Below are 23,269 nucleotides of genomic sequence, written 5' to 3'. Positions count from 1 at the left end.
CATCATTTTCAGTTGGCGCTCCTGGAAGATAGGAAGTCGCCGACTTTCGGATCGCGAACCTTCCCTTAAAAATCGTGGCGTAAAGAGGTACGTATCGCCTTACGATGTCACGTTTTTCGAATCTGTTGGCATCTGGCTCAGCGTTGAAATCCGCATCCTGGAAGAGATCGTTTTTCGAATGAAAAATCCCGAGCTGCGATTTGGACGCGAAATATGTCGCGTCCGTTTGCGACAAGCGCGAAAATCGCGAGAGAAATACGGCGTGACGTGACCGTCGTATTTCAGGAAGACAGCATTGTGATCGATCTTTATCTGTGATTTCAGGACGCAATGGGTCGTTATTCCCACGAACCGGTCAACCAGACCAAGTCCTGCAAGGCGCGCGGCTCCAATCTTCGCGTGCATTTCAAGGTAAATGTTTGCTCTCTATCAAAGAAACATAACCTTTGAGAGATTTTGATGTTTATTTTATTTTATTTTTCTTTAGTTTATATTGTTATTTTGATGTACAGTCCCTGTATGAGTTTGGGAGCACCTTATAAAACTAAAAAATAAAAGATTTTGATGTTTACAGTCTGTATTTTTCCATCGTTACAGAACACTCATGAGACTGCACGTGCTATTAAAACTATGGCTCTGCGGAGGGCGCAGAAATACTTGAAGAACGTCATCGAGCATAAGGAGTGTGTTCCTTTTCGTAGGTTCAATGGTGGTGTTGGCAGGTGTGCCCAAGCCAAACAATTTGGCACTACGCAAGGCATGTATAGTTTCTGCATATAACATTATTAAATTAACATGTAAGATTAAATGCTTGAGAGCTAGTTTAATCTTAAACTAAAATATATTTACAAAAATTGGTATAGAAAGGATTTAATAAGAACCAGGTACAGCAAACTTGTTCTTAAATTATTTTCTAATTATTTTATAATAAATAATAAATATATAATGAATAAATGATAATAAATAAACCAAAATAAAAATGATAGATGAACAAAATAGAGATAAATTGAAGAATAAAAATGATTATGTTTATCCAAAATAATTGGAGAGAAACTTGAAAACAAGTTTGTGGAGCCTAAATATTTGTACCTGACTGTTATTAGTTCTTTTCACACTTAATTTTTTATATATCAGAGCCTTTGTAATACATAATTTCAAAATATATTTATTTATAGCAATTTTGTCATTATTTTAGGTCGTTGGCCCAAGAAGTCTGCAGAGTTTCTGCTGCAACTTCTGAAAAATGCAGAAAGCAATGCAGATTATAAGGGACTCGATGTGGATCGTCTTGTAGTTGAGCATATTCAGGTTAATCATGCTCCTTGCCTTCGCAGAAGGACATACAGAGCTCATGGTCGTATAAATCGTAAGTGCATTATATATAAAAGAATCTGATTCTTCAAAAATTTATTTCACACAAATTCATATTATTTTCATGATTTGTGATATTTTTATAGCTTACATGAGCTCACCTTGTCATATTGAAGTAATATTGACTGAAAAGGAAGATGTTGTTGCGAAAGCCACAGAAGAGGAGCCATCAAAAAAGAAACTTAGCAAGAAAAAGCTTGCTAGACAAAAGGAGAAAATGATGAGGGAATAATTTCATACTTTATGTGGACACGTTAAATGTATCAGAAAAAATGAAGATGTTACTTCATACTTCGTTTTTTTATTTACTTCCTATTCTAAAAATCAACATCCTCAACATGGATTGTACTGTATGTATGTAGCTGCTATAGTTTTCAGTAATGATATAGGAAAAAAAGTATATATATATATAAAGCATATCAAAGATATCTTTAAATTTTCTCTTATGCTTTATTTTTATTTATTTATTTATTTATTTTAATAGTACGTTTAATATATCAAGTTTTGTTTGACGCAAATATAATTTATAATATAAATATTTAATAAGTGATAAATGTATATCGTTTACACTGAATATTTATATTATAAGTTATTTTCAATAGGGACACAAAGATTTATACGATATATTTGTTTATTATATATATATATTTAATTCATATTTTAATTACTTTACTATAAATTCTGTGTGATTATAATATCATATATATATATATATACTATATATATAGAAAATTCTACTAAAGTATCTAATTGTGTTACATCTCTCGTACTGATTAGCATCTTAGATGCTACATTCATATTTTCTTTACTACTCCACTGTAATATGTGTGTTTTGTGTATTTGTGTGTGTGTGGCTTACAAATCTTTTTTTTTATCTAATAAGGATAATTATAAACAATAGAGATTCTTTAGACTTTTCTTACAAAATGGAGATATTTTCAAACTTTAAATTTTACTTAACAATGTTGTAATTTAATCGCCAGGCTTCCATAAAATTTAAACGCGACACTTGTACTTGAAAAAAATGCATAAATGATTGTAGATCGATGTGGATGGACTTCTGTTAGGGTCAGGAAAGTGGTTCGCGCGTTGTGTTTGGTAGGAATAAACATAGTAAGCCTCCTCCTGCAAAAAAAGAATACATATAGAATCGAAAAACAAAATTAAAAAATAAAAATTAAAGATGTAAAAGTAATGAATGCAAAGAATTGTAGACGTGCTTACCAATCAGGAGAGCGGCCACTATGAAGGTCGGTGCCGGACAATACATGTCCAAGAGCTGGGCTATAACTATATTACCAATTATCCCGCCAAGGCGGGCGGCAACCATTGATATCGCGATTCCGGTTGCACGCAACTGCGTAGGGAATACCTCGGTGATGAGACAATCCAGAGCCGCGTTACCGCAACTTATCGCCCCGCTAAAGATAGCCGACACCGTCAAATTCTGATACTTGTTGGACACGAAATACAAACCGATTGAGCACAGCCCTGATGAGAATGTGCTGAACACTGCAAAGAAGCATAAGACTTAAATGTACACGTTTTTTATCTAAAACAATTATTTACAAAAATACTCGATAAGAAATATCATGATATAAATAATAATATAAATATATAATAAAAATATAATATATAAAATATATATTTTATATAAATTATGTATATTAATATATTTTATATATTATAATTAAATATATAATAAATATATAAAATATTTTTATTGCTTATATTTTTTACAGCTGTAGAATATACCTAGAAAAAATTTACGCCCCAGACGATCCATCCCCAGGACGGCGATGATGTTGGCAGGTATAGCGGATGCCACCGTGATAAGGGATTCCATAAAGACGGACGCACCGATTTTATCGGTGCAGACATTCTCGATGCTATGCGAACCCTTATTAACGACGTAATCGGTGACCTGGCATATCGAGGCCACCATCCCCGGCTGATCACGATGGAATTCGTCGAAACGATTGAACAGTTCCGGGAACCACATCATGAGACCGTAATAACCGATGTGAAAGGTGAAATTGATAACGATCGATATTATGGTAAAGCGAAGAATAGGCGTTATAAATAGCTGTCTGCTGTTCTCCACGATATCACCTAGCATGGTTTTGCATTTGCTCTTCTCCTCGACTTCGTCCTTCACCGGATTCGATTCTTGAAAATCATCGAGAATCAGCTCTTTTACCTGCGTTTTGAAAAATTATAAAATGATTTTCTATTCATCTTAATTACGTTAAATGGCCTTAAATGGTTCAAAGTCTAATTACCATGTAGGTCTCATGTGGTTTGCCGGTGTTAATGACATATATCTTGCGAAAGATCTCGAGTGCCTCCTCATACTTTCCGGAGGACAGGAGATACTTGGGGGATTCTGGGAGCAACAGAAGCAACCCCGTCACGACGAACGACGGAATAGCGCAGATCAGCAGGAAGATTCGCCAAGAGTTGTAGGTGAACGTCAAACTCGTGAAACCCATCTCTCTAGGGATGATCAACCACGCCAAACCTATGCGAGTGCGAAGCAATATTCATATATATATATATATATATATATATATATATATATATATACTATATATATGGTGTATATACATATATATATGTGAGAGTGAGAGAATAAATTAATTGTCAAAAAAAATTTACCGGCCACAAAGAGATTCCCCAGCGTCCAGAACGCGGCCATGAAAGACAGCATGGAGCCGCGTTTGGACTTTGGCTGAAATTCGGCAAAGTACGACCAGATGACCGGTCCGCTACCTCCCAGCCTGGAACGTTACTAAATTATTAAATCTTTTCGCTGCTGAGGAATTTCAGAGCCTGCGTGATCAGATCGAGCTATACGTCGTGCTCGCTGGCCGGCGACTTGTCATCGACGATCACACGCGGATGGGGTTCTTGATACTTACGCCGCGCCGTTCAGGAAACGGAACAACATGAAGAGTTCGTACGTTTGACTGAAGCTAGAGGCGACGATGCACAGGGCGTTCATGAACGAAATGGCGATCAGGACCTTCCGACGACCGAGGGCGTCCGCTACGGAACCCCACGCGTACGCCCCGGCCATCATCCCGATGAAGATGATCGAGTTGAGCCATCCCTTTGCTTGGGTGTCAAGTTTCAGGTCACATTGCGCACTCGGCAGGATGAAGGACATGGAGATCACGTCCATCTCCTCGCTGGTGCTGACGAAGCCGCATACCGCGAGCAGGAAGTAATGAAACTTGCCATATTCTACAAAGAGATAATAATTAATCGCGAATTCAAGTATGAAAAACCCTAATAAGAATCAGGCATAGATGCTAAACACGATAACATTTTTTTAAAATTCTATACTTATTTCGAACGTTTCGGTCCTTCTCTTAGGACCATCCTCAGCATATTAATTAGTAAAAAAATTCGGTGCCTAGCTCTTTTATATATCTTTTTTGATTTTTATTATTTTAATGGTTTTTTATAATATATATTCTTTAATCTCTCGAAATAAACTCACCGCTTAGTTCGATGGCCTTCTCGAAGTCAGCTTGAACATAGGATCCCTTCTCTGGATCGAGAGTTTTGCCTTTTAATCCGATACCTATAATGGAGTTAATTAATACATCGCAAACTCATATCTATAAATAGAAAAATTTATTTATGGTCTTTGATGTGAATATATAACTTACGGGCAAGTTCGAAGTCTTTAGAACCGCAACCGTTTAGCCGCTCGTCTTTTACATCACACTCTGTTATTAAAATTAAAATTAATATTAAAATTAAATAAATTAAAATTAAATTAAAATAATATTAAATAGTGTTAAATATTATTCAAATTGAAATTTGTGAGACGAGATCGACATGAATAACCACAGCAGGAATTTTATAATTAAATTTAAGTTTAATTTAATTTAAATTGTAAGAGTTATACGTACTAATATTGCGCTTTGTGTCGGGTTCACCTTCTACCATTCTACGATGTCGGCACGTGTGGGTGAAGCTGCCTTGGTTAAAAAAAAATCAGATGTTGAACCCTCGCGTTCGACAGGAAACTTGGTCGAATATCAAGCCGCTGTTGTTGTAGCTGATGTTGATCAGTGAGTCCAGGCGAGGTCTTCCTGCTGAATCTGCGCTGATCTGCTGCTGCTCGTCGGCGGGGCTGGGTTTCGCGCTCGCTCGTAAACTAAAACAGATCGAATAGGAACTGTTGTAGAGCTTATTGAGGTGTGGGCGATAAAATTTCATTTTATCGATTTACGTGTGCATCGCTCCGCGATATAATTCGCATCGAGATTTTTTTATTATCTTTTTTTCTCTTCTATACGTGTCACTCGACGATTCATTCATGGAGTTCGGAGAAGTTGTGACGAAATTATACGAATTCATCTAATGACCTGATGTTCCTAAAGTACTATAGTCGTCAGTTCGACACAGTGGGCCGACATTTCCCCGTGTGCGAACCTATAATTTCGCGATGTTAACGCGTTATCGCGTGTTGTCGTTAATGCGAATTCGCGAGCGAGATTAGTCTGTAATTGGATTAATAATGGAATAGAACAGCTCTCTCTTGCAATCTGAACAGTGACCTAGCGTAGATCTTTTAACACACATCTCGGGACCATTGGTTGTCTTCATCCCACACGCACATCTCTATATAGAGATAGCCTTTTTCCCTCTCTTCAAGAACAATATATGTCAGATATATGTATATTCCATTCAACATTAAATAATATTATGCAGTTTTTTTCTATAAATAATTGTTTATAATACGATATTATATTAATTTATTTTATTAAATATTAATAATGTTTTAATATTACAATTTATATGTGTAGGTAATTTTAATATAATATAATTTATATTTTTTAAATATTTTTCGAAATACGAAATATATAAAATCCACACATTATACAAAATAATTTGTATTGAAAATAAAAATATAAAAATAAAAATAATTTGTATTATTCCTTGTTCTACGCTAATCAAACAATATGTTACATCGGATATATTATTCGCAATTATCACCTCGGAAGCGTACTTCGGGGATGTCCTTGATATACAGTACTCGGAAAAACATCGAACACGTTTTAACTTGGTACTGTGTTTTCGCGATCATTTTAATTATTACCAGTTCCCACAATTCTATTATGAACAACGTTACAAGCTGCTGTACGTAATATCTATTTCTCTTTCTTACGTTCTAATTCTCGCTCAATGATAATCATTAGCTATCGACGAAATAATTGTTGTAAGTCGAATGTTGTAAATTTTATCGTTGAAAGAATAAATATTGCAATATGCAATTTGAGTCAATTAACATTAAAAATGCTTATGATAATATATTACACAATAAAATAAAATAAAATAATTATTTTAAAGAAACAAAATACTTAATCTTGACACATATCATCAGAGGAATGATAAAAATTAATTTGTTATAATATGTCGTATATACATAATATATCTGTCAGCTAGGGGAATGATTTGAAAGATAGATTACGCATTATGCAGTACCGATGATACTCAAATTTTGTGAGGGCAAAAAAGAATTTTCGACCGTGACAGGACTCGAACCTGCAATCTTCGGATCCGAAGTCCGACGCCTTATCCGTTAGGCCACACGGTCTTATTGAAGGGTAGTTTCTCAAGGGAGGTATTTCACTACTCGAGAGACAATTTACCCTCGGTTATTATCGATTTAGCTCGGAGATTTAATAGAAATTAATGTTCAATTTTTTTTAATTCTATACATTAAAATTAACAAATTACCAAGTATTCAACATAGAAATAATCTGTCAAGTACGTAACAGATAAAAATGCTGATAATGATATATCAGTTTAATGATAATGATGTAATTTAGGCTAATATTCTCAAACCATGTTATCGATAAAAACGCTTTTAAACATGTAATAAACTGCATATTTAAAAGCGTTTCTATTGATCAAAATAAGAGAACATGAGACATAATCTTTATAATTATACATGTATATGTTATTTATTGATATTATTTATTATTGTAGATTGTTATTATTTTAGTGCATATAATCCTATAAATAAATACATCCGTATTTAACAATTTTTATTTTTTAGTAATATCGTATAGATCGTTTAGAGAGTACTTTATATTAAGAAGCTTAACTAGTTTATTTTGCTGATTCTGAAAAGGAGAGAAACTCAATGATATAATTGCGAGGGGGACGTTTCACGGTTTAACATCACTCTAGTAAAATGACACCACATCCTGTATTAAATACTGGCTAATGAACGAACATCACGCGTCTTCCTTTACGACGCAATACAAAATCGGTTACAATTACATTTATAATCATTAAAGTCACGATTAAATTTGTAAACTTGGTTATTAAGTTCTAGCCGGAAATTTTTTTCCAAAAACTTTTAAATTAAAATCAATTATCTTTCAATAAACTATTTAATATTTAATACATGAGAAATTCTAGGAATTATTTTTTTTACAATAATTGCAATAAGATATACATGTATAATTAAAAGGACAGTGAAGTGGCATGTGTCGACGCAATCGAGATGTATAATTTATATTTGATTGCAAAAATGTATATACGAGTTATCTATCGAATATTTTAATGACAAATACTTGATTAACTTGTTAATTTTTTCCATATTAAAAATATCAAGGAAATAAATTTTATTGCAACTTTCCATTTTTTTGCATCACACATCTTTAATTTAAACAAAATAAGATGCTATTACCTAGTAAAAGAATATATTTTATATTCATTAGACTCTTTATAAAATATATAGTTTATGAGAAATTTTCTTTTTTAATTACCTATATAATTTTAAGTGTTTATTTTTTTATACTTAATTGAAGAAAACTCCATTTCTAAAAACCTATCATTAAAATTATATTTCATGAAACTTTGAGATATCTTCTGTAATTCACATTAAAACATCATCGTATCAATCAAAAATGAAATGTATAGATAAAGCATAATTATTTAAGCAACATTAATATTTGTGTATCAAAATGACATATTGATGTTGTTTATTTCTTAATTATGAAATGATAAATTATTGTAATTATATTTTAATTCTTATAGAAAATAACAATCGGCAAGATTCAAACATTCTTTTAATCTATCTGTAGAGCTTTTAATTACAATTTTTTCTGAATATTTAAAAATTTAATTAAATAATACAGGTTTCGTTTTTTTTTAAAAACTTTTTCCACTTTGATGCCTTGTATTTATATTGCCAAAAACAAAACCAAGAAGTACATTTCCTGCAATATAGTACTGAAAATATTTTTACGTGTGACAAGTGTTAACGCTTGTACACAGAGAGAATTTTCTCTTAAAATTTACCCTGAAAATCATGGTAATCGTGGGACAATGTGGAATTGAAAGAATTTTATAAGATTAATATTTTTTCTGATTAATATTTACCACAATAAGATATAAAATATACTCGATTAATTTTGTAATTTACTATGTACTTATTAATATTTTTTATTGTGGTAAATATTAATCAGAGAAAAAACTCATAAAATTCTTCCAACATCATATTATCCCACGATTACTATGATTTTCAGGGTAAACTCTAAGAGAAAATTCTCTCCGTGGACAAACGTCCGTCTTGATAAAAACACAAATAAAACAATTTCATACGCGCGTCTTCGCGATGAGAGAGCCATTCGGAAGATTACATGCAATGTTGAAGAGATGATGCTAATGATACGCGAAGAGGATACGAGGTCGAGTCGTTCTAAAGAGAGCTCGAATTGGCGCGCTTGTTAAAGGGTTGTTCACTGAAAGGTCAAGCGTTTTGAATTATAATTATGAGCTTCAATGTTGAAAATGTCATAATCGGTCTAACATTGCCAATGATCTTGAAAAAATGCATGTTTGAAATTAAATATTGAGATGAATATTAATCTCAATGAAAGGTTTTTATATTTCGATTTTACAGACAAGCGCGATTGATTCGAGTATTTTTGACACTTACTTTGACACGCGTTTCTTCTTAATAAAATTCTGCTCTTTTTTTATGCGAAGAATGCTTTCTTAAATCCCTCGGATGATTCTTTCTGCGTGGATGCTGGATTCTTGATAATAATTATTACAATCACAATCTTATTTTTCTCACTCAACTATCTCGTGAAAAATTATTATTAGGGTCGATCGTGAAACACATCTCGGTCCTCGGCAATGCATCATACAGCACGTTTGCTTTCTGTGACGTGTTGTGTTTACAAAAATTGTCTAGCGACAACATGGACAATAATTTGAGCAAATATCGGGTATATATGATATTCTCGCCCTAGATCTTAGGATGCACTTCGGATGTAATTCCGCGTAAAAAAAAGAAAAACGTGAGATCAAGATTTTGATTCTAACTCGTCGCGTTTCTTCCACCAATTCTTATGGCTGTACCAAGTATGGCATTTAATGATGCTTGATCCACGATACTTGCGGACGAAATGAGTGTCTGGGCATTGAAACGTTAAAAGAGAGTCTACCTGCCACCTCCTACTAATATGAACCAATATACTCTTCAGTGACCCGCCTGTGTGCATGATTTCAACTGTGTGAATTGCACTTGGAGGGGCAAGATGGGTGTATATACGCGCAAGGATGAACATATTCTTCTGCAAGTGTATAAATTCAAAGCTTGAAAATTTTTTTATTTTTTGCACGATTATCATAGATTAACAGCAAAGTATATTATCTAGAAATTATGTATAATATTACTAATATACATAATCGATGGCTATTGAGAAACTACGATTAATCGACATAAATATATGCCGGTCTCGCCATCGCGACTGGAGCAAGGATCATTTCTCGATAAAGAAGGTATAAAGGTCGATGTAAAAATGTTGCAACGATATTTACAGGACGGAAGTATAAAAAAAATGCAAAATCTTGAGATAAAGGAGAAACGACAAGCGAGCCCAGCACGTGAGTGAAATGTGTGCGCCACATAAGTGTTGTCGGATGCGTACATATGATTCATCAAATTATTATCCATCCCTTGACAACGAGCGAAATTAAAGATATGAAATTCTCGAAGCAGTTTCAACCGGTTGCGTAAACGTAAACGAATAAACTGAGACAGCGGTTTCAACCGGTTACAAAGGAAAAAAAAAGATGTCCCCGACGCATTGTCGCCCCAGTCACATGACTTGATTCTTTGCGGAACTCTGCAACTGTTTGCTGTATATTTTTAGATTTTTATGCTAATAGGAGGGATTTTTAGTTAGAATTTCTCGTCACAAATTAGCGATAAATGCAAACACAGCCTTCGACTCCGGCCTTTAAAATTACAAGTAGCTAGGATGACACATGTTGTCAATATTTCAAGATTTTCTACCCAATCTATCAAACGTTTCTTTATTACCTATTTATTTTACCAATAAAATTTTTCTTTGGAAAAGTTTGCACCAATGGTCTCGGCTGTGCTTTTCTCTCTATCATAGACTTCTTGAAAGTCTAATTGCATATGCGCTGAGAATTTAAAATTCAAAGAAAAAGAATTTGTATTTCTCTTTTTTAGAAGAAAAATTGGATATTGAAACATTCAAGTTTATGTGTGAATAATTTTATATATCTTTAATTCTTTTATTTGTTCATTTATAATTGCAATGAGAAGAGTGTATTACAAGAAAATATATATTAAAATTTTTATTGATCGATTTAACTATAAAATTCTCTCAGCAATTATATTTAATGAAATATTTTCTTTTAAAATTCAGTTACTTAATATTCATTAATTTTACAGATGCATCTAAATTTGTTAGATTTTTAAGATTAATAATAAACTAATGGATTAATAAACGATTTTGTGAAACAAGATATAACTTACAGTTTGCGGGTTGCCAAGCTTCCTTCACGTGTTCGCCCGAATTGGGGAACTACCAAAGTAAGACGAGAAATCACAAAGCTTATATAGGGTGATACTAAGACACATCGAGATCCCCCACTCTGTTATCATGGAAGATATATAGCAAAGTGATTTCTATGACGCGTAGCGTCAGTCATATCGGAAATAATTAAGGGTAAAAGAAGTGAAAGAACTCTACTGATCTTCCGACATCGACGATGCATCACGTAAAGGGTAATAATTCGCTAATCTTCGGTAAGAAAAGAAACCAAATTCTAAAGTCATCAAACACTAAATTTAATGTGAATTATTCACGAAAAAATATTAATTACCATACCTAAATTTTATCATCCCTAATTAATATTTTTAAGCTGTGGTTTAGTAGGAAATTCTCCGTTAAATTATAATTAAAAATATTGGTTATCATAGAGAGAAAAAATTTAGACATGAATTTTAGATGCATTATAAGGATACCTATATATAAAAAGCTATAACTATATTTTTTTTGCATGTTCGCTACCCTGTGCAGCATCATTTCGTCCTGTCTTGTCCCGATCTGGTTGACAACATACATATATGTATGTCTCGGTGCGTGACAGTTCATATTAACGCCTAATTTCGCGTTTCCATTCGCGTTTATCTTCTTGTTGCGCAATCTTTGCATCTCGCGAAGGCATCTCATGTTCACGCGTTTCTTCCATTCGACATTATATTGCTGCACATAATGTAAGCATCAATGATATATTTAATGTGTATATTTAATTAAGATAATCATCCTCGTATTAATAAATAATTAAGAAATTAATGTTTTTGTTTGTTTTATCGAATTTTCTTTACGAGCTTCCAATAAAATTGGTGCTGTCATATCAGTTCTTACGAGATATTGCCTAAAATTTCATTTCAATAGCATTCGTCACAATTAATTGAGAATTAATGGAAAAACAATATATATATGATATAATAGGTATGTATACAGAAGCTGTTTTACGTCGAAGATTTTACGCACAACTTCTCACGGATTCATTTGACTGTGATGTAAATTAGCCATGGATTATGTTCGATGTTATTATGATGCACATCATATATATGCATGATAATACAATACTGTTTTTGCTTTTGTTGAATCTCAACGTAAGCTGCACTGTCAGTTAACTTGCTAATAATAGCAAGACAAAAATAAATCAATAATAAGCAATTGTATCTCGTATTTACTTTAAATATGAGAGAGTTTCAATTGATTATATTTGACATTTGCGATGTCATATATTGTGCATTATAAATTTTCACATATATTCACTTTATATTTAATTTAAGAAGAACAAATGTATCCCCCGATCTTTGTGTTACACGAGTTTACAACATTTCACATCGATCATGTAATATTCTTCCGTTGATCTTTTCCTGTTTCGTGTTGCAAATCTTGTTCACCGCTCTTATATAAAATGTTCGAAACATAAATGCCGCAATTGATTTATAGAGGTTCAATTAAAAAATGAGAAAAACTCGAGCTGAGACTCGAAGGAAAATATATAGTCATTAATTGCGCAGCGGCGATATTAATCATTTATGTTTACCAAGTTTAAAAAGATGTGTGGTGATTGCACGCAAGATTCGTGTATGCTTTTGAAGGAAATGAGTGATAATTGCGCGTAAATTTTATCACAGAATTTATAAACGGGCGCCAAACGAAGGAACACAGCTTCTCAGCTTACTCTTTGCACTGCCATGAATCATTCTTTTATAACTGTGATTAAAATTTAAAATAAAGGTATCACACAAAGATCGTTTTTCCTTTTCAAAATTTTAAGAAATTTTAGCCAATAAAAGAATTACCTTTTAAGGAATTTTATTAAGTAAGAAATTACTTTTTAAAGGATTTTATCTAATAAAAAAATTAATTTTTAATTAAAAAATTTAAATTTTGATCTCAAATTGATACGATATTTTTAACTCGTATTGGAGTACAACAAACAAGGACAACAAGAAAATGCGTGATCAGAATTAAATATAGCACAGTCCGATTTGCACAATGCTCCGAAAAATCAACGACATTGCACTATTTATTGTTGACGTACAATTGATATATGATGATGACGTAATAATTTGCACACGTGTCGTTTCTCGGTAATCAGAAAATATTATAGAACGCATGCATATATTAATTATTATCATTGGATTATCAACTGCACTTATCTTTTTTTAAATCTAACGCGCATCTTATTTTTCTACTCTTAATTTTTTATGCGATATTTTTTCCTATAAATATGTATCTCGTTGTAAAACCTCGACAGAAATATTATATCAATATAATGCTCGTATAGATTTAAATTCGCAATATAAAGACACACGCACACAGACTATCATGACGTTATATAATAGGTGATTTATTATGCATACGTGCAATCAACAACGTTTGTCCTTGTCGTTGTATACACTTACGGATGTAACGCATGAACTGATATCGTTTTCCTATCTGAAAATTTGTGCAAAAATACATGAATCTGTCACGTGTAAATGAATTTATCATAAAACATCCGTGTGAGATAATATTTCGTCTCTATATGCGATACAAGTGTTAGTATATAATTAATTAATCAATGGTTATAATCAATTATAATTATCTGAATTAATTAATGCAAGATATTTAGCTGAAGATGACAGAAGTTACATATGTAACTGTGTCTCTTTCTTGATTAAACTATTTATTCTAAAATATAAATAAGTGGGTCGTTATAGATGTACCTTCCACCCTGATGCCGTAAATAAAAAAATCACGTGGCCGATAAAGCGGCCGTATATCTATCAGAGTTCGCCTCCGGTGACAGGATGCGATATCAGTATCTCAAATGTTCTAGTACAAATTCTCAGGAGACTGCGAAAAGGAAACTATATAATCCTTGAAATATTATATATAATATTTATTTGTTTATATATATTTATTTTTCTTTATATTTAATTATACAAAGGATTAATTATATAAATTTGTTATATAATTAATCCTTTGTATAATTATTTTAATACATACATACATATATATATATATATATATATATATATATATATATATCTGTGCAATGCTGTATGCATGTATACGCGCATGAATGTGAATAAATTATGCGTGCATACGCGATACGCACGTAGCTCGTGCTGTGCACAGTGACTCATCCAGAATGCTGACGTCATCATCGGCGTGCTCGAGGGGCAATCAACCGGCAAGCAATGTAAAAACGTGTTGCGGATTGAGCGAGCGCCAAGTAGTGCCCGACCGTACCATCGCGTAGGTATTAACATTATCCGAGAGAGTAGATGCAGAAAGAGAGAGAGAAGAAGAAGAAGAAGAAAGAGAGAGGAAATCCCCGACTCTCCGCGAGAAGAAGCGCAATCGCGAACGATGATCGTCTCGCGGAATCTAAAGGACTCGGAAGAGGATGCGTTCGCTGGCTCATTAAGCTCACCCAGCATCATCAATCTTCGTTTTCTCTCTTTCTTTCGTTTTTTTCTCAATTTTATGCTCCTTTTGTAGATTAAGTAATGGTCTACATATTGCCAATATTTGGACCATTTAATTAAAAATTCGTAGATTAAGTGATTGTCTCCAAATTGTCAATTATCTAAATTAATCTGAATTAATAGACTTAGAAATCTGGATTTGATATTCTAATTATTTTAGCTTTAGAGGAACAGATGTAAAGTTAAATGTTTCTTACTTTAAATCATCTTTTTATCACCGAGAAAAAAAATGTTCAAATTAAAATTTAAATATACTATTAATAAATAATAAAATTAAATCGACCAAATATCAAAGAATATCAAAAGTATAATTAGAACTATCATTATTAATGAACGACATATTTTAAAAATGAAATCTGAGATATATGAAAGACGTTTCTTTGAGAAATATCAAATTAAATTTTATTGAAATAAAATTTATAAAATTATCTCGATTGTACTAATATTTTATTTAATTTAAATAAAATATTAGTACAATCTAAAATTATTTTGATTAATAATAGTGTAATATCGATACGTTTTTCAATCAAAAATCGATGGTAAAGTTCAAGAATACGTTTCTAAAATATATTTCCATGATTTCGAATTATTCGAAATTTTAATTCAAAGTATCTACAATACGACGTATAGATGCGGACTCACCTAATCATAATATCTCGAAACGGGTTGATGTCGAACCAGCGGAAGCTCATTCAACCAGGAAACGATCAACAAATCGACACGACTCGAACCTTCTAAACACCCTTATCCACGTCGCGGATCTGTTACTTTTATTTTCTATCATACGATATGTAATATCAAACACGCGTGACTTGGCGACACATCCATAGAGACATAACTAAATCACGGAGGGGTCAGTTCGCGACGAGTATGTCTGTCAATCTGTTAGCAGGGTTAGTACTACTGGTACCGTTTCAGGGACGTCGAAATCGGGTGAACTCTAAATTCTAAGTCTCTCCCGATCGGCTGGGATTTTTCTTCGCATTCTTTATCGTCCATAAAAAATGGCAACTAAATACAAACACATTTTCTCTGGACTTGACGATTTATCGTGACGAATAAATATATTTCGCGACGTCCTTTGGGACAAAACCGAGGAAACGTTGAACGAATAAAGTCCTGTACATTCGATCTCTCATGTGGGTTTAATCTGCCATATTTTTGGAACAATTTATGCGGGCGATTAATATAAAGAAAGCGACAAATTTGTGATAGAAAAAGAGAGAGAGAGAGAGAGAGGGTTGGGCCCAGTCTCTGCACTCTCCTGTGCCCTGGCTCGTGTTAGATTACTGTAGAAGGCTTTATCCACTTTAGTCACCGACCGTCAAGCAATCATCCTATTGCCGTACTGTAGTGTCATGAATGACAGTAAGAAAATGCTACTGAGAAGCAGGCGATTGTCACGAGTTCCCCTGAAATATTGCGCGCTGTTTACTCGCGCCATGGTTTATCTTCCCACGGTCCAAATCGAGAGACAAAAATCATCCTCGTTTGAATCGTAATGTCTACACGGAGAGAATTTTCTCATAGAATTTACCCTGAAAATCATGCTAATCGTAGAACAATATTATGGTATTGGAAGAATGTTATAAGAGCTTCTTTGATTAATATATTTATCACAATAAAAAATATTAATATGTACATAGTAAAATTAATCCAACATATTTTGGTAGATATTAATATTTTTATTATGCTAAATATTATAATATTATATAATTAATATAATAATTAATTAACGTATTATCTCATCATGATTTTGGGGCAAATTCTAAGAGAACATTCTTTCTGTGTATGTATGCGACAATTAAAAAAAGAAAAATAATTAATGCAATATTAATTTAATAATTCGATGACACGTACGAGACGTAGATAGTAACGTTCTCCTCATTACATTATTATCTCCTCTTGTCCTAATTTCCTCTAAGAAGCGACACGAGGAGAAGAAATAATTTAGACCTCATCAAATTTCATTTACATATGACTCATTTTATTTTCCGAGATATTTCAACGTCTTCGCATGTAACTATATCTTACTCCGACGTGAAAGGCAAGATGTTCCCCTCTTCTGTCAATAAACAGATATCAAAGATGATCTATATAAATTAATTTTTTTGTCAAAAATGTATCGGGATTTTTCTCCGCTCGAAACAAAAAAAAAGAATTTTCTTTGTATTCGCACAGTAAAAAAATTTGTTTTCTTGTTAAAAACGGTCCCCGTTAAAATCTTTGTGTTATGTGTTAATTTAACATATTGCTGTTTGTTAAATTATTAAAACAACTGAAAAAAGATATAAAAAATAACAGTGTTTTATTAGTGATTTATCTGTTAAAATTTACAGAATAAAATGTTGATTTTTTATTTTATAATATAAGTGAAGATGATAAAATCTAAAATTATATATAACATATTTTTAGTTAATCTTTACATTAAAACTATGTTACTTTTACTCAAAATTGATTTTAAATTACTTGCAGTTTTGCATTTACTTTGTGTTAAAATATTAACAGAATATTTGTGTCTCCATTTAACATATCCATATTATGTTAAATTAACACAAAAAATTCTATGGACCGTTTGGGACACATGATCTAATTTTAACACAAATTTTCCAAATGTCCAGAAACCTAAAATACAATGGAAAAGATGTTACTAGAGTGCAAAGATTTCCATTTCTGTCTTTCGTTCTCTCTAGACTAGTTCCGGAATCGAGTTGATATCGATAAATAATTAAAATAGACCGGCACGCGCGACCGTTACCTATTCTAAATAGTTAAACTATACATGTATATATCTATGTAAAGAGACGTAAGACACGATTGCGGATATATATATATATATATATATATATATATATTATACGGTACATTATTAGTATCACCGGCAGCGATCTGGAACTGGTTCTGATCGACAATCGTGCACACGCTGACGTAGCGCGTCGGCTCTTGTTTTCTTATCCACCTAGTATGCATACATCCGGTCGATCTGTACTCCGGCAACTTTCCTACTTCATTCATGGACGCATTCAGTGGCCTTTGAAGGTTGCACCGCCGGCAGAAAGGAGTGGTAGGCTCCGGGTCGCGCGTGTCGCGGTAAGGAGGGGTCGGGAAGAGGGAGAGGTCGGCTACAGGACCGTGTGACTCAGGGAGGGAAACTTGCTCCTCGCAGAAGAGATGCTGTGCGGCTATATTACATATAATGCATAGATCACAAATACGTATATATGAATGAATTCGCGGACCTAAACCCTAATAGCATGCAACATATCCGAAAAATATCCAGAGGACATCCTCAAGATGTTCTCTGAACGTCTTCGGGATATGTGTGCTGTTAGGGTAATAATTTCTCTTACTTGACAGAATGTAGTTGCATAAAATATATATATATTTCAAAAGATAATTGTGAGAATTTAATTTGCAAGTGCAATGCTACACGTGTTATTTGTATGCATATATGCATATGTCATCGCGGGCGCGTGATCAGCTGATTACGACCCTGCGGGACCAATCGGCGCGGACCAGTTTCAGCATAATCCTTTCGTGGAAACGCACTGTAGAACCACCGCTGGACCACCGTGGTGTATGCGATGCATTCACTGAATATACCCCGAGTTGTCTCATTGTCTTTAGATTTAGATCCGAGAGCGCATGGATGTGTCTTATAAATCCCGAAATGTCAAACTGAATGTGCATATAAATATTTTATCATTTATTAATTCATATTAATCAGATCAAATGCAGTTGGAGAAAGTCATTTCTATGTTGTCAATGAGATTCAACCCTTCTGTCAATGTATATATGTAATATAATTTTTACATCTTTTCATCAATGAGTACCCGAATACTCCAGCTGTGTTTTTTTATACTACACTGTGACAATTTCTTTATAACAGCTGGTGAGCACCGAACAGTGTGTTTTTCATTATATATTTTAAAAGGTTTCCGAGTATAAAGGTCCTTTGTGCTTTATGTTTCGGCCGAAGGAAAGTTACACATTTTTGACATGTCAAGCTGCTCTGGAGACCCTGAGAGGGAAAGGTTTCATTCATTGACAGAAGAGTTAAATACCGCTTTTCTCCTTTAAACACTACTGAGCCAAATTGTGAATTCTCGAGCGATTTAATTAGTCAATTTCATTGTGGATGATTTCAGTCTCGTGTGTGTGCGTGTTTTGTGTGTTACTATGTAAGTTCAGCCGCGAGACTTTCACCGGTTCTCGTGTTGCTACGGCGAATAATGCATTTCCCTTTGCGAGTATCCACGCGTGCACTGCAATTCTCTCAGGAATTCGAGAGAGAAAGAAAGAGAGGGGAGAGAGACGCTGGAAAGCTGAATGAATACTAATCTGTCACCGGTGGCGTAAGCGCAGCGTTCGAGAAGAAATACCAATGTCTTAAACTGTCATCGTTTCTCTCAAAGTTGCATACATGAACGAACAAAGAGGATCTCCCTCGTTTAAAAAAAATCTCCCTTCGCGACAAAGATCGTACACTTATAATAGTCATACGCATATAGTAGGAGAGAGGAAGAGAAAGAAGGAGCTCCGCGCGCGCGTTCCAACGAAAATTCCTGCGCCAGCTTCCCACACACAGGTATACCGCTCCAGGTATAACCCGCTCTCGCGCGCACGTGCGTGAGAGCGCACGCTAGAAAGGGTTGAGGTTATCGGCGGCGGCGCCTGGCTTGGCCTGGCCGAGAAGGAGACGCGAGCGGCCGCGCGAGATAAAGACAGAGACGGGACTTTACCACTACGACGACGCCGCCGAGTGTATGCACACGGTGCACGTGTCGAGGCAGCGCGATGGTGGGGAGAAAACGTGAATGATCCATAGAGAGTCGTCGCGATGGTGTGTAAAGGTGTGAGAGTGGCCGCTCGCTTGCCGAGAGACCGCTCCGTGTGTTCCTCAGGGTTTCTCAATTCCGTTCTGCGCGCCCTCCATTCGCTTCGATACGAGACCGGTCGATGTAATAAGTGTTTTACGAATTTTTATATTTTTAATTATAAACTAAAGGAATAATTAATTATATATATTAATTAATATATAATATATAATATTCATATTTTTTACTTTTTTATTTCTCTAATTTTATCCTTATATTAATTTATTTATTCAAAATTTTATTTTAATAAACATTTCAACAGTTTAATATTTTTATTGATAAATTAAATATTCGTAAATATCCCCCATTATACAATAAAAAATATTATATATTATATTGCAGAATCGGTGTAGCCGTTCGCGCGAATGACATTTTTCGAGCTGTCAAACGTCAAACGTCAAATGTCATTCTCACGTGTCAGATCAGACTTTGACGTTTGGCGAGGCTGAAAGACACTGGGCTACGTCATACACTGCTTGGTGGGGTAGAGTCTCTCCGAGATAAGCGGTGGTGGTATATAGTGATGTGAAACATTCGTGAGTCGGGCTGGCCAAGGGAGCGGTACGGGAGAGAGAGAGAGAGAGAGGGAAAAAGGGAGAGAGAGAGAAGTTCGAGGTGCAACGCGCGGAGCGAGAGCGGAGGAAACGGCGCGGTTTCGGCTTCGGAAATGGCCGCGGGAAAGTAGAGAGCGGCATAGCGTTTCGTCGAGCGGTTGTCGGCCGGTGAAGCTCGAAGAGAACAGTTTTTGGAGCGAAGCCATCGCTCGCTTCACCATCCCGGCTCATCGTCGTCATCATCATCGCGCGCGCGCGCGAGATCGATTCACGGACTGGACGATCTTGGAGGCTCCAGAGTGCGAGAGATGTAAGAACGGTATGTAAGAGTACATGTAAGTGTGTATATGTGTGTGTCTCACGACAACCCGAGAAGAGACAGAACGGGAACCGTGTATAACGCGAACAACTTGGCGATAAGTTGGTGCGGGCCGGAATAAGAAGAGAAAATCTAATGATTCCTCTCTCTGCTTGTGCGACAGACAGACAGAGGATGGCCGGCGACGACGGGACAACCATGAACAATGACATTCTTGGCGCACAGGACGGCGCGGAGGAGGGGCAGAGTACGTCAACGCGAGGGGAGCTGCATTCCAGAGTGGGCGGCATTCTGGAATGCGATCCCCCCGGTAACAGGAATTCGTCGAACGAGCGAGCAGCCGCCGACGACGACGAGGACGGTGTCTGCCGATATGCGGTTGGCGCTGCCAACCGCGCTATGTCTTTCTTCGAAATGTGTCAGGTATCGGCTATTTGCGCTCGTCGCGTTTATTTTCGGTACCGGTAGATCAGCGCGCAAGTAACTTTCCCAACAAATCGTCGTAAAATCTCGTTTCGCATTTCTAGACAAGATGTCTTGTATCTTTCAGCTTCGACTTCAGCATCTCTTTCCACAATTGGGCTCGACACCGCGATACAACATTCATGACGATTGCATAGAAACGACCGCGGAGAGTGTAGCAAACGATGTAATACGGTACTTGTTGAAGGAGGATATATATCTCATATCCCAGGATCCAGTGTCCCGTAGTATGAGGCACAATGTATATCAAATGCTCAACAAGCATAGCATTCTCTTCACGAGTATGGTGAACCGTTTGAACGTCGTTCCTGACACTGCCTATGAAACATTTATGGGAATTGCCAACGAACTGTTCTTACACGGCGTTATTACATGGGCTAGAATTGTTTGCTTGTACGCTTTCATGGGCAGATTAGCCTTATGGGCTAGAGACAGAAGAATGCACAGTCTTAAGAGGAAGTTGCCACTGTATGTTTCTAGATACGTTGGCGAAAATATAACGCATTTCATTAAAGGATACGGTGGGTGGGTAAGTATTTATCGTTCTGTAGAAGAAAAACATGTTCAAACTCTTTTACCTGTGATACACATACCTGGTTTTTTTTGTACAGGAGCAATTGTGCGTAGAATATCCTGTGGCTGAAGAAATTGGTGGTGCAATTTGGAGGAGTCTCTTAATGACAGGAGCCACTCTTGGTTTGATCGCTACAATCTTGTCGGTGACTTCCTGATGGAGCCTCAGAAATCTTGTGGTTTGAGTATGTTTTGTCCACGAAATCACGGCGTACTTACGTTCTATGAAAACACGTGCAAAAAAGAAATGTGAACAAATTTTTTAATTATAACGTACGTACAATATTGCAACATTTCACACGAACATTGGAACGATTCGATTGAAATGGAGAGTTTGCTACATCTATATGAGAAACATACAAGATTAACAAAAGATAATTCAACGCGTTGACACACATAATTTTCATATCAACGTCACTCTGCTTAGAATCGTCCTACTTTTTATATAACTCCAGCCAGCATATATAGCATGAGCGACAGACAATGACGCTAGTTTCCTATTACAATACCTTATAATACACAAACTAGTGAAATTATATATGTATAGTAAACAGAATATATCTTATTTAATACTATAATAGACATTTTTTAAATATAATTTATTTTAAAATATTAAAGTAATTTTTAACAATAATACTCAAAATTGAAGAAATTATGTTAGAAATTTATATAACATAAGAATGAATCTCTTTCTCGAAATTTTATTCAATTTAGGTAGACGCAATCTATTTATTTATAATTTATTTTAGGTAGAGAATATATTAAATAATAAATTTTTCGAATATCTTTGGTTGTAGAACTGGTTGCATTCAACACAATTTTACATATATAAAAAAATACTAAGAAATATATGTAAGCGATGAAAAGGAAACACAAGAAATAGCTAAGAATTATACCCCGTGATACATATATTCAATAACGGCTACTTTTTTTACATGTCGATATATTCTATTATTATACTCTTGCAAAAATTTTATATTCAGAATAAATACTTTTATAAAACAAAGATCTTTTTTCTATAATTATTGAAAATAAAGAAACAGGAAAGAAAAAATTTAAACAAATATCTATTGCAAAGATAAACTTAGTTGATAAGACAATTAATTTCACAGTGAAATAGAAAATTTAATTTCTTATTTTTCCATCTGCGTGCGTGTGTGTGTGTGTGTGTGTGTATGTGTGCGTGAGATATTTGCACATATGCATTATTCGTATCTGTTAAAATGTAAAAATTTTTTATATAATATCAAATACTATTATCAATGGAAATTTACAGGGTAGAACACATACAAACTGCTGTTGCTATCAAAATTTTAATATAATTTTATGCTACTAGAAATAAAAACTGCGCTCACACATGAAACTATACAAAGACTTACTTGATACGATGTAAGTTCATTTGTTTTCTTGAAAAACACATTGAATCAACTTTGTAGAGAGCATTTTTAATGTATCATTATAAATTATAAGTAAAATAAGTTTTATAATATATATATACACATAATACACATATATGTATATATATATATATATATATATATATATACTGTTGCATTATGTCATGTCAAAAGGGGGGATCAGTCTTAATTACTACAAAATACTGTAAACGACATATTTCTAATGTATATATGTTTGCAAATAATCAAAAATAATAACTTCATATATGTGAAATAATCGTTATTCCTATTACAATAAACATAATCCTCCTAATTATATAATCTAAAATATTAAT

General features: G+C 34.3%; 3 protein-coding genes and 1 non-coding gene across 8 annotated transcripts; 2 read left to right on the top strand and 2 right to left on the bottom strand.

Moving 5' to 3' along the window:
* The first annotated feature begins 4 nt into the window (after window positions 1–4).
* RpL17 (ribosomal protein L17) lies at window positions 5–1,662 on the top strand. Its single transcript, XM_029318064.2, has 5 exons — window positions 5–87; window positions 325–411; window positions 598–757; window positions 1,196–1,366; window positions 1,458–1,662. Exons 2-5 carry the CDS (start codon window positions 331–333, stop codon window positions 1,601–1,603), a joined length of 558 nt encoding a protein of 185 aa, XP_029173897.1. The 5' UTR covers window positions 5–87; window positions 325–330; the 3' UTR covers window positions 1,604–1,662.
* On the bottom strand, window positions 1,653–15,572 carry LOC114942640 (synaptic vesicle glycoprotein 2B). 3 transcript variants are annotated; one of them, XM_029318054.2, is made up of 10 exons: window positions 15,374–15,572; window positions 5,295–5,542; window positions 5,049–5,108; window positions 4,877–4,960; window positions 4,293–4,617; window positions 4,030–4,151; window positions 3,654–3,892; window positions 3,127–3,571; window positions 2,596–2,883; window positions 1,653–2,496 (listed from the first exon to the last, which is right to left on the bottom strand). In XM_029318054.2, the coding sequence occupies exons 2-10, from the start codon at window positions 5,329–5,331 to the stop codon at window positions 2,441–2,443; spliced, it is 1,656 nt and encodes a 551-aa protein (XP_029173887.1). In that variant the 5' UTR covers window positions 5,332–5,542; window positions 15,374–15,572; the 3' UTR covers window positions 1,653–2,440. The 3 variants fall into 3 exon arrangements, with proteins under 3 accessions (XP_029173887.1, XP_029173886.1, XP_029173888.1); XM_029318053.2 differs by lacking the exon at window positions 15,374–15,572 and adding an exon at window positions 11,204–11,285; XM_029318055.2 differs by lacking the exon at window positions 15,374–15,572 and adding an exon at window positions 9,344–9,830.
* TRNAR-UCG (transfer RNA arginine (anticodon UCG)) lies at window positions 6,913–6,985 on the bottom strand. The gene has a single exon. It is a non-coding gene; the product is annotated as a tRNA-Arg (tRNA).
* Window positions 15,573–20,060: 4,488 nt separating the features above from the next.
* LOC114942635 (uncharacterized) lies at window positions 20,061–23,197 on the top strand. Of its 3 annotated transcripts, none has more exons than XM_029318040.2 (4): window positions 20,061–20,497; window positions 20,645–20,904; window positions 21,032–21,493; window positions 21,576–23,197. In XM_029318040.2, the coding sequence occupies exons 2-4, from the start codon at window positions 20,656–20,658 to the stop codon at window positions 21,693–21,695; spliced, it is 831 nt and encodes a 276-aa protein (XP_029173873.1). In that variant the 5' UTR covers window positions 20,061–20,497; window positions 20,645–20,655; the 3' UTR covers window positions 21,696–23,197. The 3 variants fall into 3 exon arrangements, with proteins under 3 accessions (XP_029173873.1, XP_029173871.1, XP_029173872.1); XM_029318038.2 differs by having other exon boundaries at window positions 20,064–20,481; window positions 20,649–20,904; XM_029318039.2 differs by having other exon boundaries at window positions 20,066–20,481.
* Window positions 23,198–23,269: the final 72 nt, after the last annotated feature.

Source organism: Nylanderia fulva, unplaced genomic scaffold (assembly GCF_048542155.1).
Source record: "Nylanderia fulva isolate GAGA-0341 unplaced genomic scaffold, ASM4854215v1 Scaffold12, whole genome shotgun sequence".
Classification (NCBI taxonomy): domain Eukaryota; kingdom Metazoa; phylum Arthropoda; class Insecta; order Hymenoptera; family Formicidae; genus Nylanderia; species Nylanderia fulva.
The sequence above is the reverse complement of the archived record's forward strand: the minus strand, read 5'-3'. Positions and strand labels throughout refer to the sequence as shown.